General features: G+C 46.8%; 1 protein-coding gene across 1 annotated transcript in view; it reads left to right on the top strand.

Moving 5' to 3' along the window:
- LOC104407383 (T-lymphocyte activation antigen CD80-like) overlaps positions 1 to 11,802 on the top strand; it is a 15,649-nt gene extending 3,847 nt beyond the window's left edge. The window contains exons 2-5 of the mRNA XM_010016657.1: positions 3,854 to 4,198; positions 6,843 to 7,124; positions 8,863 to 8,988; positions 11,696 to 11,802. Coding sequence (XP_010014959.1) covers positions 3,854 to 4,198; positions 6,843 to 7,124; positions 8,863 to 8,988; positions 11,696 to 11,802 — 860 coding nt within the window. The remainder of the gene's footprint in view (positions 1 to 3,853; positions 4,199 to 6,842; positions 7,125 to 8,862; positions 8,989 to 11,695) is intronic.
- Positions 11,803 to 15,981: the final 4,179 nt, after the last annotated feature.

Genomic DNA, 15,981 nt, shown 5'->3' with positions numbered 1-15,981 from the left:
GGAAAGAGCTGCTCCTCTGTTCTTTGCATGCCGAGACTTCCCTTTGCGTGCCTCTTCCTGGTGGAGTGCAGTCTGGGTGGAAGGTTAATATACAGTCACAGACTCCTTGAGGAAGACAGCCAGGAGGGCCTGCCAGCATGCACTTTTCTCTGTTTCATCCCACCTTTCTCATTGCATGGGGTCATTACAGTGAAAAGCAAAGGAAGGCAGTGTTTTTATGCACTGCTGAAATGATGTCCCCACGCAGAGGTTGTCTAACAGGGTCTTCCTGTGATCAGTGTGTTCACAGGAGTCTGCCACAACACTGATTTAAATACAAAGCATTTCTTCATGTGTTCCACTGTAGCACAGGGCATTTGCTGAATTTTAACCCCATGGAAAGCCTTGGGAAAATCTGATTCCTCACTGGTAAAGTCATCTGGGATAAAGAAAAGTCCAAGGGGGAGTGTCTAGTCCCTTAAAGACTCAGCTTTTCAAAATTTCTCAGATTTTCAACTGATTATCTGTGTTGGCTGGAAATCCCTGTAAAGTACTGTGTGGTCCTCAAAGGATAAATCCTACAAGTTTGGGGCAATTGTGCTATTCACAGAAAACGAGGCTGCAGCATTACCCAGGGACTGTTGGGTGTGATTCCCACACCAACCCCAGGGGATGGCCTCCAGGAGAAAGCTGCAGCTCCACGAGATGTGTTTTCCTCAGCTGGCCCAGCCCTATTACCAGAGGTGCCCTTGCCTCACCACGACACACTGTGCATCTCCTCCCAGAGCTGCCCCAAGCCCCTTTTACCAGCCCAGGCACAACAGTGTCAGCGCCCTGGCAGAGTAGGAGTCCCATGTGCATGGTTCTAGGCAAAGTTCAGTGATGCTAATAATTTACGAGCAGAGAGACCAGCTGCTGTTGCAAAGATAAATAGGGAAACTTACCAAGAAGGACCTTTCCCATCATATGTGTTGCTTTGTGGGTTTTGTGCCAAGCCAGGTAACATGAGGTAAGACCAAAAGAGGGCAAAGCAGTTTAGAAGGGCAGAGAAATTGGGAACAGAGGGGAAGGAGAGTGGCTTTGGGGATTTCAGGGATTGTCTGAAGGTTTCCAGCAGTTCAGTGCTGTTTCTCTAGAGCGTTGTGTGGTCTTTTACTGCCTTTTGCAGTCAAGTGTCTCTGCAGGACTGCTGTGTCAGAGGCAATCTGCTCCCCTGTACCTCCTGACTTTATGTGTGTAGGATAACCAAGCTTCTGCGACTGGGGCATTTCTGAAACATGACTTGGACAAGGAGCGAAGGAAATAGGAATACAGGCTCAACAGCTCTCCTGCTTGCTGCCTCTCAGAGCAGACAAGAAAGGACGGTTTTCCTCTGCACTCATTTCTGTTCTAAGCAGCCCTGCTGTATGGGGCATGGGCGTAGTTGGAATGAAGCGTGGTTTTCTGCCCCAGGGAACAGAGTGTCAGCCCTTTAATCAGCTCAATGCCACGCACTGCAGCCTCCCAGTGATGGAGCAATGTGTGTGCACGGTTGGGACCAGGTGGGCTTCAGGGGGGTGCAAAAAGGAGGGATCTTTCTTTTCTAGAAAAGTCATTGAAGATTATTTCCATGGTGGGTACCTCCCCCACAGCCTGGTCACAGAGAGCATTCAGCACAGAAATGGGACAGACCTGAGTTTTCATTTTTGCTTTGCAGTTCGTCTTTAAAGTGAAAGGGGACTTTTGTGGGGCTGAATGACTCTTCATGGACTTTGGTTCCTTCAGGCTCGCAGCGTTCAGGTTGCAGTTTCAAAGGTGCAGAGCCTTTTAAGGGTAGATGTGACATCAGCAGGAGTTTCCAGACCCGGCACATGCACTGCCAAGAAGGTTTTTGTTCTCCTTTTGGTTGCAAAGGAGACTCTTAGGGGCAAAGTGCGGAGAACCTCATGCAACTCATGATGCGATGTCACCCTGACATTTACTGTGTGCCTGCTCCTCCCCTGCTGCTGCAAAAGAAAATAGAAAATTGTCTTTATCAGGGTCCACAATCCCAAAGTTTGGACTGGCTGCTCCTGTGAGTCTCTCCAGCGACAGAGCTGAACTGTGAGAACAAGCAAAAATGTGGTTGAGGGGAAAATACACACAAATGCACACAGATACACAGGGGAGGAACTTCAAGACTCAGCCTAAACTGGGCTGCTTTTAAGGTGAATGCTTTTTCACGCAGCGTGTAATCAAACTGTGCAACTCATCATCACAGGATGTTGTGGAAGCCAAAAAATACACGTGCATTCCTGAAGGAGCAAAAATGCTTCCTCAAGGGGTAGGTCTCGCTGTAGTGATGTAACTGCTGATGTCAAGACACCCTAAAACTCCTGGCTGCCAAAGGTTGGCAAGGTACAGCAGTTCTTATCCCATGTAGAGTGGAAGAGCTGATTTTGCTACTGGTTGCTGGCTGATATTGATCAGAGGGCTGAGTGGGCTCATAGTCTGCTGCAGTTCGGTTGCTCAGAGTCTTCAGTGCATTATAAGGGGAAGTACAGGACTTGGCAGGGGGGGAAATTGTTTGAATCTTTCCCTTCAGAAGACCAATGAAGTGGCTGAGCAGAGGGAAACCAGTTAAATGAGAAGTTTCAGGGGAGGAATTTGGGAATTTGAATCTTCTCTGTCCCGAGGCCAGCTATTTCCTTGTTTTTCTGCTTTCAGTCCATGGAGAGCAACAGATTGGTACTCGCCTTCCTCTACTGGAGATGGGTGTTAAGGTAGTGAGGCTGAGGCAAGCAGGGCAAACGCAAAGCAACCCAACCTTTTGGACTAACAAAGCACAGAGATAAGTCTCACCCTGAAGATGATGAAACCCAGGTGAAAGCCCAGCCATCTGCCCTGGCCTTGGTGAAGCACAGGACAGCACGTTAATACCGGGTCACTCTTCCAGCAGCAGCAGGAGCTCCTTGCTAAGCTGCTCCCTCACGTGTTAAGTCCTGTCCCCTGTGACCACCTACCCACTGGAAAGAGGAAGTAGAGTGGGAAAACAGGACTGATCACTGGCATGGAGTGAACAGAAGTTGCAGTGTGAAGCAGGGGGTTACTGCTAGCGTGGTCAAAGTTGTACCTATTTCTCCCTCCAAGGGGCTCAGCTTATTACAAGAGGCACATGCCTGTGTACTAGATTTGGCACCAACACGGTCACTGGGCAGGAGGTGGGGAACGCCTGTGCTGTTTTGCAAGTAATCCCAAAGGATGCCCATGGGCCTTTATGAATATGTCTGTTTTAGCCAGCCTAGCCAAAACTGTTCATTTGCTAATACTAGAAGGCTGATGACAGTGTGGCTGTAACCTGTGTTTCTCATTGTAGGGTTGCTCCTAGCTTCTGGGATCTTGAAATATTAGGGGGTTTTTCTTAAAAAACAAAAGAAAAAAGAACTCTTCCAAAAAAACCCTGAAACCCCCACACTTACAGTCCACTTTGGTTCTGTTTGGCACGCAGGGAACCCACCAGAGGGCGACACAGATTTTCCAGACACTGAGGTCTGAAAAGGGAGAGCAGAGGATATAGCAGTTTGGGCATGTATGTTTTTATACCGTGACATGAGTAATGACAAATCTTTAAGGTGTTTAAGAGGCCACCAAAGTTTCTGTTCAGGCAGGTAACTCTCCTGCCTTTGCCTTCAGACATCATTTGCTCAGGATCCTAAGTAGCACTGGAGCATCACGTAAAAGGCAACGCCAAGGGAGGCCCCCCCTCAGTGCGTAGCTGAAGCTGTAAACAGCTCTGTGGGTGACGAGCTACATTAGCAAGTGCAGACAGAGCCAAAAGAGTTGAGCTTTATGCAGCAGGATGTGGCACAAGGCTATAACACTGTCTCACTGACTTTTGTCTGCCCCCCACCTACAGGCTATGCACTGGAGAAGAAAGTAGTCAAAAGCAAAGTGGGAGAAAAAGTCGGTTTGCCTTGTTGCCATGAAATTCCCAGCTCGGAAAGCCTACAGAACTACCGGGTCTACTGGCAGAAGAACACTACAGAGGTAGTGCTTGCCTACGCGGCGGGGGAGAGGATCTCCGAGCACAACTCCGCCCGGTATGAGAACCGGACAGAGATAGACCCCAGGAACCTCACCCTATGGATCTCCTCCATGGAAATCCTGGACAATGGCCCTTACTGGTGTGTAGTTCAGCACCTCAGATTTTCGCAGAACCCGGTTGTTGTGTGCAATGAGCCTGTCAACCTCTTTGTTACAGGTAGGTGGATTGCCTCCTGACACCTGGGGCTTTCTGGTGCCATCCCCAGGGTAAAGGACACTCCTTAAAGCATTAGTCGTAGTACAGCAGATAGACTTGCACGAGGAAGCCTCAAAGAGTGCTGGAGGGTGTGTTAACTGTTTCCTTTTTAGCAGCTTTCCTCCGTACCTTTCCAAAGCTACCCCGGTACAGAAAATCTGCCTTTCCCGCCACCAGCCCACCATCCTCCCCTTGATGCCTCCCTCTTGGGAAAAGACCTCCCCCCTAGGACACCTTCCCAGGTACCACTGCTGGTGGGTGCCCTGGGCCGCCTCTGCTGTGTTTTGGGCAAAGTAGAGACCAAGCCCTTGGTGCATGGGAAGCATCCAAGCTGAAAGAGGAATGCGGTGGCATTGCTTCTCTAATGACCACAGTAGCATCCCAGCCCTGCACCAACCCCCCTGCGAAGCCCAGGCTCTTGGGGGGCTGGCCAGACCACCGGCTGCGCTGCAGCTCCACAACCTAAGGCTGAACTCAGCTGGAGATCTGAGGCTTTTTATCTTAAAGAAACAACCCAAGTTCCTTTTCTCAAAATGAATCTGAATCTTTTCTTGGAGGCTACAGAAAGTTCCATTGACATTATTTTCCATTTCCACCACTGTTTTTGTAGCTGTTGGTTTCAACCAAAGGCAGAGATATTGGTAACATATAAATATCTACATACATTTGAATACCTTTAGCAGCAGAGAGTTCCAGGAATCTTCCAGAGAAGTGAACGAGCATTCTCCATCTGGAATGAGATTCGTCAGCAAAATAAACGAGCTCCTGAGGCTTGGCCATTGCCTGCTTGTCTGAAGGCATTGTGGGCATATGTGCACAAAGACAAATTTAGTGATCTTTCTGGGAACTGGTATGAAAAAAAGGGAAGTGCACTGCCTGCAGCCTCTCTAGCTGTGAGGGCTGAGGAGTTAACCACATGAAAAATGTGAAACAGCGGATCTCTTTTCCTGCCCACAAATACTCCAGTTTCTTTCCTTCCAGAAATCCCCTTGCTGTCTTAACAGGACAGTTGTAATAATTGTGGTAGACTTCTGCTGCCCTTGGTAAAGTGGGATCAGTTATTGAGGGGTCCAGGAGTGAGAAAGGCAGAAAGGTGTTACTCCTTGGTGACTGACCAGGGAGCCCTAGTGAAGCTGGCTGGGATGTTTCAATGGACTTACTTTCCAGACTGGACATCAGTGCCGTATTGCTCAACACCTAGTGGGCCTGGAAGGAAATCCAGGTCTCTCCTTGTCTGCTACCGGTCAGCTGTGCAGTGCTAAGCAAGTTACCCTTTCGTTAGGTACTAGTTATTTGGTAGCCTGGCCCATGGGTTTGTGGTCAGCAGAAGCTGTGGGAGACGTGCTGCAACCACAAAGCTGTCTGCCTTCTGCAGATCCCAGCAGCCATGTGGCCAAATGGTGAGGCAGGCGGGGAGCGGTTGCACACAAAACGTTAGCTGCTCCCAAAAGGGTCATTTTGCAGCGTGCTGAGAAACCTGCTGCAGTTCTCTGCCTGGTCTTGCCCTGGCTGGGGCTAGAGGCTGAGGGGTGTAGAGGCTTCAGACCTACAGCTTGCTGGGGAGGGAAGGACAATTTGGTCCTTTTGGCAGCAGTCATGTTGTTGCGACTTAAGCCCAACAGAAAGGCACGTGCTGGGTTACTGTTTCTGATTGCTGCCTCTCTTGTAAGGATGTGGTCCCACTGAGATTTTCGCAGTGGTACAGTTGCCTTAAGTAGTTCCTTTGCCACCCCTTCCCTCTTCCTCCTCACCCTGGGCTGTTTATGGCATCCTGTGGGCATCCTCAGTTGTACCAATGCAACTGTTCACAGTAACAATGTGCACTAAATCGGCAAAAGGAAGCAGGCTAAAACGGACACCACCTTTCTTCTCCTTCTTCACTCATACTAGTCCTCTCATCCATTTCACCATGCAGCCTTACAAACACGATACATTTGACCAGGCAGGAAGGCATGGAACAAGCTGTGCAGGTGGGAAGCCCCTGAAAACCCTTTGGCAATGAGACAGAAGCCCAGTGAGAACATGGTCTGAGAGGACCTGTGTCCTGCTATGCATTTTTGCAACAACACGTATGACTTGGTCTTGCTCTCAGCTGGGCCTTCTGGAGGGGTTCATTATATATAGCAAATGTAGTTCAGTCTCTTGCTGACCAGCCCGGCAGAGAGAAACAAGGGAAAGGGCTCACCTCCTTTCCCAGCAGAGATGGACCCTATGGGAGCTTCTGGCTGAGAATGGACTAACAAGGGAGGGAAAAGGAAATTGTCTACTGTTGCCTGTAAATGGATTTTTATTCAGTTCCATGTTTTTCCTACTTGTTTTATGATTCCTTCTGTTGTTCCATAAACTGCTGGATGTAGAGAGAAATGGTGGCAATGGAGAGGTGGGGTCATGAAGTGTGTGTACTGCACAGGAGGGAGAGGAGGCAAAGGCCAAGGTCTTACCCAGGCAAGGCTGCAGGGAGAACGCTAAGGCAAAAGAAAGGCCAAACAGCTTATGATAGAGGAAGAATGCCCTGTGGGGAAGTCTTTGCTGTGACCACAGGTGATAAGAACTGCAGCCCTTGCTGATATCTGTCAGAATGGTAACTGCATCTTTCTTGCTTCAGCTGACTTCAGTGAGCCGAACCTAACAGCAGAAGTAACCGCTGATTCTTGTGCATCAACTGAACTGGTGGTAATGTGTTCTTCTTACGGAGGTTTCCCCAAACCCAAACTCTCTGGAGCCCTCAACAACATGTCCGTGGTGTGGAATGCCAGCTGGGTGACCGAGTCCAGCCTCAGCCCATACAATGTCACTGGCAAACTGTCACTCAACATGACCCAAGATGTCAACATCACTTGCTCCGTTGAATACAATGGCTTTACCAAGTCCACCAGTTTGCTTCTGAGTAGGTTTTATTAACAGTTTGTGTTACAAACCCACTTTATTGAATCTGCTGAGTTGCCTCTCTCAGAAAGTAGTAGAGTTTGTATATCTGTTCATGCAAGGCTGACCCAGTGATCCCGCCTGCGAGCCAGCTGGGGGACACAGCTCTGGTATTTGAATGGAGGCACCTGAGAAATGTGTGTGCTTTAAAAGCCCCAGGTCGCACGTAAAAAGAATTTCCTCATTTAACAAACTGTCAGCTGGGGTCTAGGCAAAATTCTTCTTCCACACACATATTTAATATGTCTATGAAAATCCCATCACTGTGCACGGGTTGAAAGTGATAACATAATAGATAAGTCTGTGCTTTGAAAAGCTTGAGGGACAAGTGGAAACAGCATGAGGGAGGCAGCACACTACAGTCCAGATGTTTTGCAGTTAAAGGGGTTCTGCAAGGAAATGCTTAAAGCCAAAAGGATTTTATTTTTTTTAATGTTGTTACCAAAAAAGTGTTCTGAAATGTCTCTGGGCCTGATGTTTTCACTATAAAGATAAGGGCACCTTCAAGCAAAGCTAGAGAAGTGCTATTTTTCCTAGGGAATTGTACCTTATTCATCAAGGTACCTTATTCATCAATCCAACTAAAATCAAAGGGGCTTTATGAGGAGAGGTGCCATTGAGCTTCAGAACGAATGCCAGAAACTAGGGCTTTATGAATATTGGTTATTGCTGGATGTAGTGCATAACGTCCCTAGAGATGGTAATGGAAGAAGGTTGTGAATATCATACAACATAGAAAAGGAGAGCAACAGAAAAGACTAATAACAATAATACACTGTTGTCACACAGATTCTCCGAGGAGGGTGCAATCACTAGTGACAGCAGCAGTCACAAAATCCCCACTTTCTGATTTTTAAGAATGTGGAACCACTCCCATGTTCCCATTTTCTGTGATGGAAATGGTCCTCCAAACAAATCTTTAGTTAAACATGGAAACAGAAGAGAGCCCCTGGTAAATGCAGGAGGCAAACCATGGAGGGGAATGTCGTACAGCAGATCAGGCTAGTGTCTTCGGAGTTGAATGATACTTAATTATGCCAGATGCAGGTGACGAAAATCTGAAGACCTGTGACCATGCACCAACTCTGTCCCTCCTGTTGAATGAGGGTTCTCCTGTACTGTACGAGAACAGCCCATTATCTACCCTAATGCTCAAGTGTCAGAATGGTCATCTCCAGTGGTGAAAAACCAAAGGCTCCAGATCCACCAAACTCTGCCACAAAACCTTTTCTGACAAAAAAAGCCTATTCTGGTCTGTTTAATGCACCACCCTCCATCACCTGTGAATTCAGAGGGGGAAAAAATCGGCATCAATCTGGTGAAAACAGTAAGAAAACCTGTAGAGTACTTTTGAGAATGCAAGTTTTGTAGACATGGACTCAGACTTTTCCACCAAGCCTAACCATTAAGTTTAAAAGACAGCTCAGGTGTTTTAAACTGGTGCCTGCCTCAGTCCTGTTCTGGACAAAGACCCAGCATTTCAGAGTCTGTGAATGTGTTAAAAATCTCAGCACATAGCAGATATAGGGGAATGGAAGAAATTTAGGTGCCAGCTCCAGCTTTGTCTGTTTGTTTATTGAATAGGTAAATTTTTCAGGCTAAGTTACAATTTGTCCAGAACCCCCAAAATTCACGTACCTGCTCTTACCTGTCAACATGTTGTTGGGCCCTTTATTTATGTTTTATTTCTTCTGTCTCAGAAAAAACAAACGACTGTGTTGTCCCTACTGTGGCTCCATCTTATAATGTCATTACTGCTTCGAGTATCATCATTATCATCTTCCTTTTGGCTATCACCCTAGCAGCAAGGTACCTCTCAAGGCACGGTAAGTGTCGATCCTTTTTCACGCAACAGAAACAACTTCTGGAGTTTCTATGTAAAATACACGTTTAGAAGCTAGGCTGACACACTTGGTATTTTTGTACCACCTTCTCATTTCCTTCTTTTCTTTTCTTTTTTTTTCCATCTACTTCAACAAAACCTAAGTCCAGCTCAGGACTTCCTACGTTTCGTATGCAGGCAGCTGTAGGCTTCAGGCTTGAGAGTGAAGGGGTGACAAGGAGTTTTGACAGCAGATCAGAGTAATTCCAAAATCAGGGATATACAGAATTGAAGAGTTTCACAAAGGCACATTTTTTATGTATTATGTTTATGTATAAGATGCTTGAAGATGCCAAGAATCTCGGTGATCATGATAGATACAGCTGAGCACTGACAGTTTCAGAACTGGATCTCTCCACACACCCTATTTAGACAATCCCTCAGAAAACTCAGAGCCAAAGGTACAAAAATACACAGTGCTAGAGCCACAGCAAAAATCTTAAGCACAGCAATGATCCACTTCTAGGAGAATCCCAATCAAGAGACATGGATTTGTCTTCTTTATGTGGCCAAAACCAGCACAGGTGAGGTGCCCTGTCCCACCCTATGAAGTCTTCAGTAACTCCAGACATGTCTCCAGGAGTTTTTCCACGGCAAAGGGGACCTCAAGCATCTTGGGGTTAGCTGGGAGCAGAGTAGATGTATTTTTCTTTTATGGCTCAAAAGAAATCTCATCTGTTAGCTGTTATTCCTCATCGTGTCTAAGCTGACCTAATTAAAAGCCCCTGAAGATGTGGGTAGACATCTAATGGGTTTATAAAGGCATCCAGCTGGTACTTGGAAGTCAGGAGCAGTAGATGTCCTATCCACACCCTGTCCTGCAGAAAGACAGCAGGCCTTGCAACACCTTATAAATATCGCCCAACTGAGTTCTGCCAGGTCACTGGGGAAGTCAGGTCTGGAGATCAGAACCCCACACTCTGTGTTCAACGCACTTAAACCAGAAGCCATCAGCCTGAGCTTCTTAACATCTCATGGTCACAGTGGTACCCCCTGTTGGAAAGAGGGTATTTGAACAGGCAGCAGGAACTCGGTTCACCTAGGGACGCTTGTATGTTTGTCACGTGTGTGTCTCTGCTACCTCTATTTCAACTTCAGACAAGTGCACTCCCAAGTGTGGAGGTAGAATTACTACTTTTCCACTCCTCACCAACCACATCCCTTCAAACCCCAATGTGACCACTGAGTCAGATCGGGCTAATTTTCTTTCTGGTGCTCTTACCACAAAGAAAGGAAGCTTCCAGAAGACAGTGACTCTTGGCTACACCTGTGCACCTCCTCATTTTCCACTCATGTGCCCCCATGACACCAGTGCTGTTTTTCCCCTGCTGTACCCTGAGGCTATGTCAATGGGAAAGCAGCAAGCAGGATGAAACCAAGAAAATCAGAACTGATCACAGTCTGTGCTGTTAGCTGTGTGGATAATGAACTTCTGATTATAGGAGAAAATGAACTGGAATTGGAGGATTTGGCTCTAAACAAATACAGGCTGGAAATCGAAAGGTTCCTTACCATTAAATTAGCAAGAATCTGGAGTATTCTGAGATAGCCTTTTATATAGAAACCAAATTGCTTTTAAAGTAGATGTTAAAAGAACACCAATGTGGTGGAATGCGATCACCTGCAGCAGCATGGGACATGGCTGCATGAACCGGAATGTCCCTTTCAGCCCATTTTCAGAATACGCACAGGGAGTGGATTTGCAGAGTCAGGTGGTGCTGTTTTGTACAGCCAGTTTCCAGACCAAGCGTATGTTCTATGAAACTGAAGGTAGAGCTTCAATCCAACTTCCCAGTTTGACCAGTTGTCACACTGCAGCGCTGCTGTGCATTGCCATGTGTCTGGGAAGGAAAACACTTGTCCTAAGAACGCTTCCTGCTGCTGTTGCTACGGGTCACCTACAAGACCTAAAATACGAAGATGCTTTGCTGAGATTCAACCCCCACACTTGGAGTAGCTCACAGCCTATCTTTTCAGTAATTTAAGAATGAAAACCTTAGATTGATTTATTTATTTTTTTGGCTCTTCAGTTAATTAAACACAAAACACCGAGATTAGACCAAGATTAAAGGTCACTTAAAGAAAAGCTTAGGATCCATGTTGTAAAATCTGTGCAACTTGCTGTAACAGTACAGAAAGATTCAACTTGATTATTCAAAGTAATTCATAGATGCTGAGATACCTGTTTAATTTGAACTCCTTTTAAAACACTGAAAGAGTTGGTTGGCTGGTTCAAATACCAGCATTCTTACACTCACTTGGTAAACTGCATTTAGTGACATATAACTTTTATCATTATGTCCTTTCTGTTCTTATCTTAGTATGTAGCAACCTGTCTTTGTGCCAGGCTGAGGTCCTAGCCCTGGGAATGAGATCTGTTTTATCATGACTCGTTAACATTTATATGTAACAGAACTTTCTATCAGATCAGACAATGTCTGTAGGCCAGCCATATTCAGGTGTACTGCAGGGATGAGACCTGCCAAGGAAAAAGAGAGGTAACTAGAACTAGAAGATTTCTTTTTCCTTAATTTCTCCTCTCCTTCCTTCCCACTGCCAGTTATATTTTACTTTGTTGAAGAAGACATTTCTATTCAGCACATTTATGTCTTCTGTAATTTCAAATACTAATTGGGGATCTTCTTTTTCAGTCTGTTCTCACTGCTGTAAGCGTCAGGATTCAGCGGAACAGGGTGTGAAAGAATGTACAAAGCCACCCATGAGCTCTAAAGTGACATCTGAAACATCATCTGTATGACCAGATTGCATTGGCAGGTAAGTTTTCTTCACCATCCTTCTCTTGGCAAAATAGCTGCTCAAATACTATTTGATTTTCATGCAATGTTAGCTCACTGTGCTGTCCTTTAGGGTAAATGCAAGCGGTAGGGCCCTGCTGCCAACTCAGACATACGGTGTTTCCTGGTCAGGTAGCTAGGGGAACGATGCTCACGTTGCTTGTGGGGCATTGCTTTGTTTGGGTTATTTTGAATCTCTAGGAATGAACCTAGTGAAAAATGTTGAGGGACAAATCTCCTGGGCTGCTCGGCTGCTTTCTCCACAGCGCTGGCCCTGCATGGATGGTGTGCAAACCTTTGTGGTGTTCTTTTCCTCAATTAACATACGTTTTTAGGGACTAAATGGAGATGGAGACAGAGGGAGGTGAATAGAAAGGACCATTTGACAACTTTGGCTGTCAGTGTCTCCTCTGAACCTGCATAAGGAAGCGGGTTAATATCCGAGAGGTGGGTTTGTAGCATGGTCATCCATCTATCAGGATCTGCAGTGACAGGCCCTGATGCTGTCCTTGTTCTCATTTTTTGGGCCTCTCAACTAAGAACTGGACAGTCTTTTAGTTCCTGTGCTGACTCATTCGTGAGTAGTAGCTCATCACTACTATAGGTCCCACATGTGGCATCATTCCCTAGAGGTTGTTTCTGGTGGATGTCCTGTGAGCCGTGTACTCATGGCTCTGTTGCATAAACATGGGAACATCACTGATGATAGAAATGATGGACTGACCAAATGGAAGTGAGGGAGACGTGAACAACAAGAGACCAACTCCAGCTTTCCCATTAAGATTAGCAATGCCCGTCCGCTTCTGAGATATCTCCATTCCCTTCAGCAGCTGGAGGAATGGAGAAGGAAAAGTTTCCCCTTCAACACTTGCCCAGGAAATACTCATCTCTTAAAAGGAGCTATTTGTGATACTCAGGTGTTGTAAAGGTTTAACTGGAGAAAAGTCTGGCTTATCCAGGTTTTACACCTACAGAGCTTTATATTTGTTTTGTCTCGAAAGCTCAGCTGTGTTCAGAGCTGTGTGTCCTCCAAAAAGACATTGGTCAAGTTAAGAGACTTAAGTAAAGATTAGCAGCTAATTGCTCTTATTCACATCATTATCCAGGTGACTGCACTTCCTGCTCTTGCCACGGCATACTGCATACATTGCCAGGGCAATAAAGTAGAGCAACAGCCGTAGAATCCTGGAAGTCGTGAATTTGTTATGCTGTGCATTGCAGTGATCTAAAAGCAAAACATTTTTGTGATGGAAAGGAGGGGAAAGTATTGTTCAGGCCATTTATCTCATTTCCAAACCTGACCACTCATGTTTTCCTCTGGGGAAGGCCCTATCTGGAACAGATACTAGAGCCCTGGTTAGCATGAATTCGGGGGAGTTTTGTGTTAGGAGCGGCAGGAGTTCACCTACTGAATAAATCCGTTCTGCCACATTCCTCTTTTGCTGCAGAAGCTTGCCAGGCTTTTTCTGCAAATGCCTGGTGTTTCCCAACTGCAGTGCTTGGAACAGCTGCTCGTCTGTGGACAGGGGTGGAAGCTGTGCTTCTCTAGCGGCCGACAAGTCACCTCGTAACTGTGCGATGTGCTGAGCCATGTCCTATTGCTGCTTAAAGGGGGTAGCACATTCATTAGCCATCCTCACTCCGCAGAGGGACAGCACCTCTGCACGGTCCAGAGGTTTTCACAGTGAGCAGCGGGGCAGCCTGTAGCTCACTGCAGTGCCCGTCTTGAGCTGTCTAGCTCCGATCAGCGCTCGGCTCTGTCTTCACTGTAGTGGGAGCCCTCTTGTGGAGGCCTATCGCAGGTCACCCCCGTTTGTCTCGGCTCTGCTGCGTTCTTGGCTTGCAGTTAGGATTAAGAAGAAGGGGAGGAAAAATAAGTAAAATCTTTTCTCTGTGTCCCTCAGGTTTCTTATCCCGTGTATTCCGCACTGCAGTCCCCACTGTTCGTTGTACAGCAAAGCTTAATGCGTTGACCCTTCGGCTCTCTGAAAGGGGATGAGAGCAGTAGAAAGCTCTGCTTATGAAGACTGGCAACATAACCCTATGTGAGTGAATACAAAACGCCACCTACGCCACAGAAGCTGTGGGGTGGTCTCATTACAACGGCGACACTGGAATTCCAGCCAGGAGGACCCTCCGTGTTCCTGCGGCGGGGCAGAAGAGGAGCGCCGCGAGCATCAACATACCAGTTCAAGAGTCTGGGATCCTCTGGCTTTGGTGCTGCCTCTGTGAACACTGGGGGCCCTGCAGAGCCCTGGCAGGCAGCCTGCCCCTTTAGTAACACAGAGCTGGCCTTTGGCAGACCCCAGACCCTGACACGCAGTCTCAAGTCAGGCTGTGCCTCCGTGTGGTGACTGGGAGCAGCTAAAACTTTATGTTCAGCCTCGCACAGGTATCTGCCAGTACTGCTCTTTGTGTTGGAGGACTTTGGATTTGGACTTGACCATTACAGATGCATGTCCCTTCTCCCCTAGAGAGACAATAACGCACACACTTTTCATGGAGAAGCACCTTGAGGTGGGACTACATGCCTCATGCTTATTTTCAGTGCTAAGAGACTTTTTAGGGAATGATCCATACTGCCGGCACACCTAGCAGCTAACTAATATTGCTTATCCACAGCAGTGGCAGAAGTTCTCATAACCTTTCTCTCCTGAAAGGATGGCCTCACCAACCCAGGTACCCAGATACTGCTCCTCCACTGAATTACTGCAGGGGCACATCTGGCACAGCACAGGGCTGGTGGTGGTGGTGGTGCACTGTGCACCCCTCTGTGCACACACTTGTACCAGCTCCTACACACGTTCCTTCCTACCCACACTTGTAACGCCCCATTTCTGTAACCATCAGTGGTTATCTCGCATGTATCTACTGTAATGAAATGTAACTCAGGGCCTTGCTGCATAAACATAGGTCTGCTTTTGTTTGTGTATTTGTCCAGGAATACTTGTTAGGGATGGATCTCCAGATTCTTGGGAGTCTCACACACCGACGTAAGGATTTACTTTGTGTTGAATACTGCCACTTTCTGCCAGCGTTCTCTCTACCCAGCCAGGACTTGAAGGAAGTACCCTGCCGGATTCTAACATTGGATAGGACTCATCTGATCTGGGTGATATTCTTGCCTACTGTGTAGGAAAAAGTGGTTTCTCATTTTCAGGGGAAAAAAAGAAAAAGCCCCAAGCCCCACCAAGCTTCCTAAGCAACTCTGCATTCTAACCTAAAAGTCAAGCCTGCCCCGAGTGTCACGGGTCTGGTTTTCCCTTTTGCTCTGCCCCACTGCAAACTGTACCTGTTTCCTTGCTGCTCTATCCATGTGTGTAGATAGCAGAGCGGACCAAAGTCTGAAAGCACCATGCCATTCCCTCTGTGGGATGTTCTGGTGCTTGAGCTGTTTATCTTGCTAGGACACAGCCAAGAAATATTCTACCCACTCCACTTTTTTCTAGCAGGTATATAATGAAAGAGAAATTGCTGGAGGAAGTAAGAGGGCTAAAAGTGTTTTATAGAAGATTGACCTACGAGAGGCTAAGGGATCAAGTCGCTAGTTAAAAATAAGACACTGCTGCTTCTTCTACTCCTGCAGTCATGCTGCCCCATCAGCTTTTTTACTGCTTTCTCACTGCATGAAGTGAAATGGGAGCTTCAAAACATTCTTATGGAAGGTTTTATGACAGAGAAAAGGAGATAAGGAAGGAAGAAAAGGAAACAATAAGCTTTGCATTTGTGCATTCTGGTTGCAAGCAGAACACAGGTGACATGGAAAGCAGCGTTTCCAAAAGGCAGCCTGACCTTATTGCAGGACTTGGGTCTATGGGCAACGGTGTCTCATTCTTTCCATTTCTGTCTATGCCTCTTCTTTCCAGCAACAATAACTAGCTTCCTGCAGGCTGAACACCCTCCTTTTGTATTTGCTCATTTTTAGCACTGTGCTTCCTTCCCTGCTCTAACAACAATGCATTTCCACCTTAGCAACCACACCACAGCCCTGACAGTTGTACCAACGTAACCTTTTCCCTCTGCCTGTTCTATTCTCTGCTTCTGCTCCTGACTGATGATTGCACAGCCTCCTGGAGAAGGATTTGTCGTCTGTACTGTGCCAAAACTTTCTATTCTATATCACCACAGACTCCTCTGACCTT

Source organism: Nestor notabilis, unplaced genomic scaffold, assembly GCF_000696875.1.
Source record: "Nestor notabilis isolate BGI_N333 unplaced genomic scaffold, ASM69687v1 scaffold20420, whole genome shotgun sequence".
Lineage (NCBI taxonomy): Eukaryota > Metazoa > Chordata > Aves > Psittaciformes > Psittacidae > Nestor > Nestor notabilis.
Note: the sequence above shows the minus strand (reverse complement) of the source record. Positions and strands in the feature narration are given on the sequence as shown.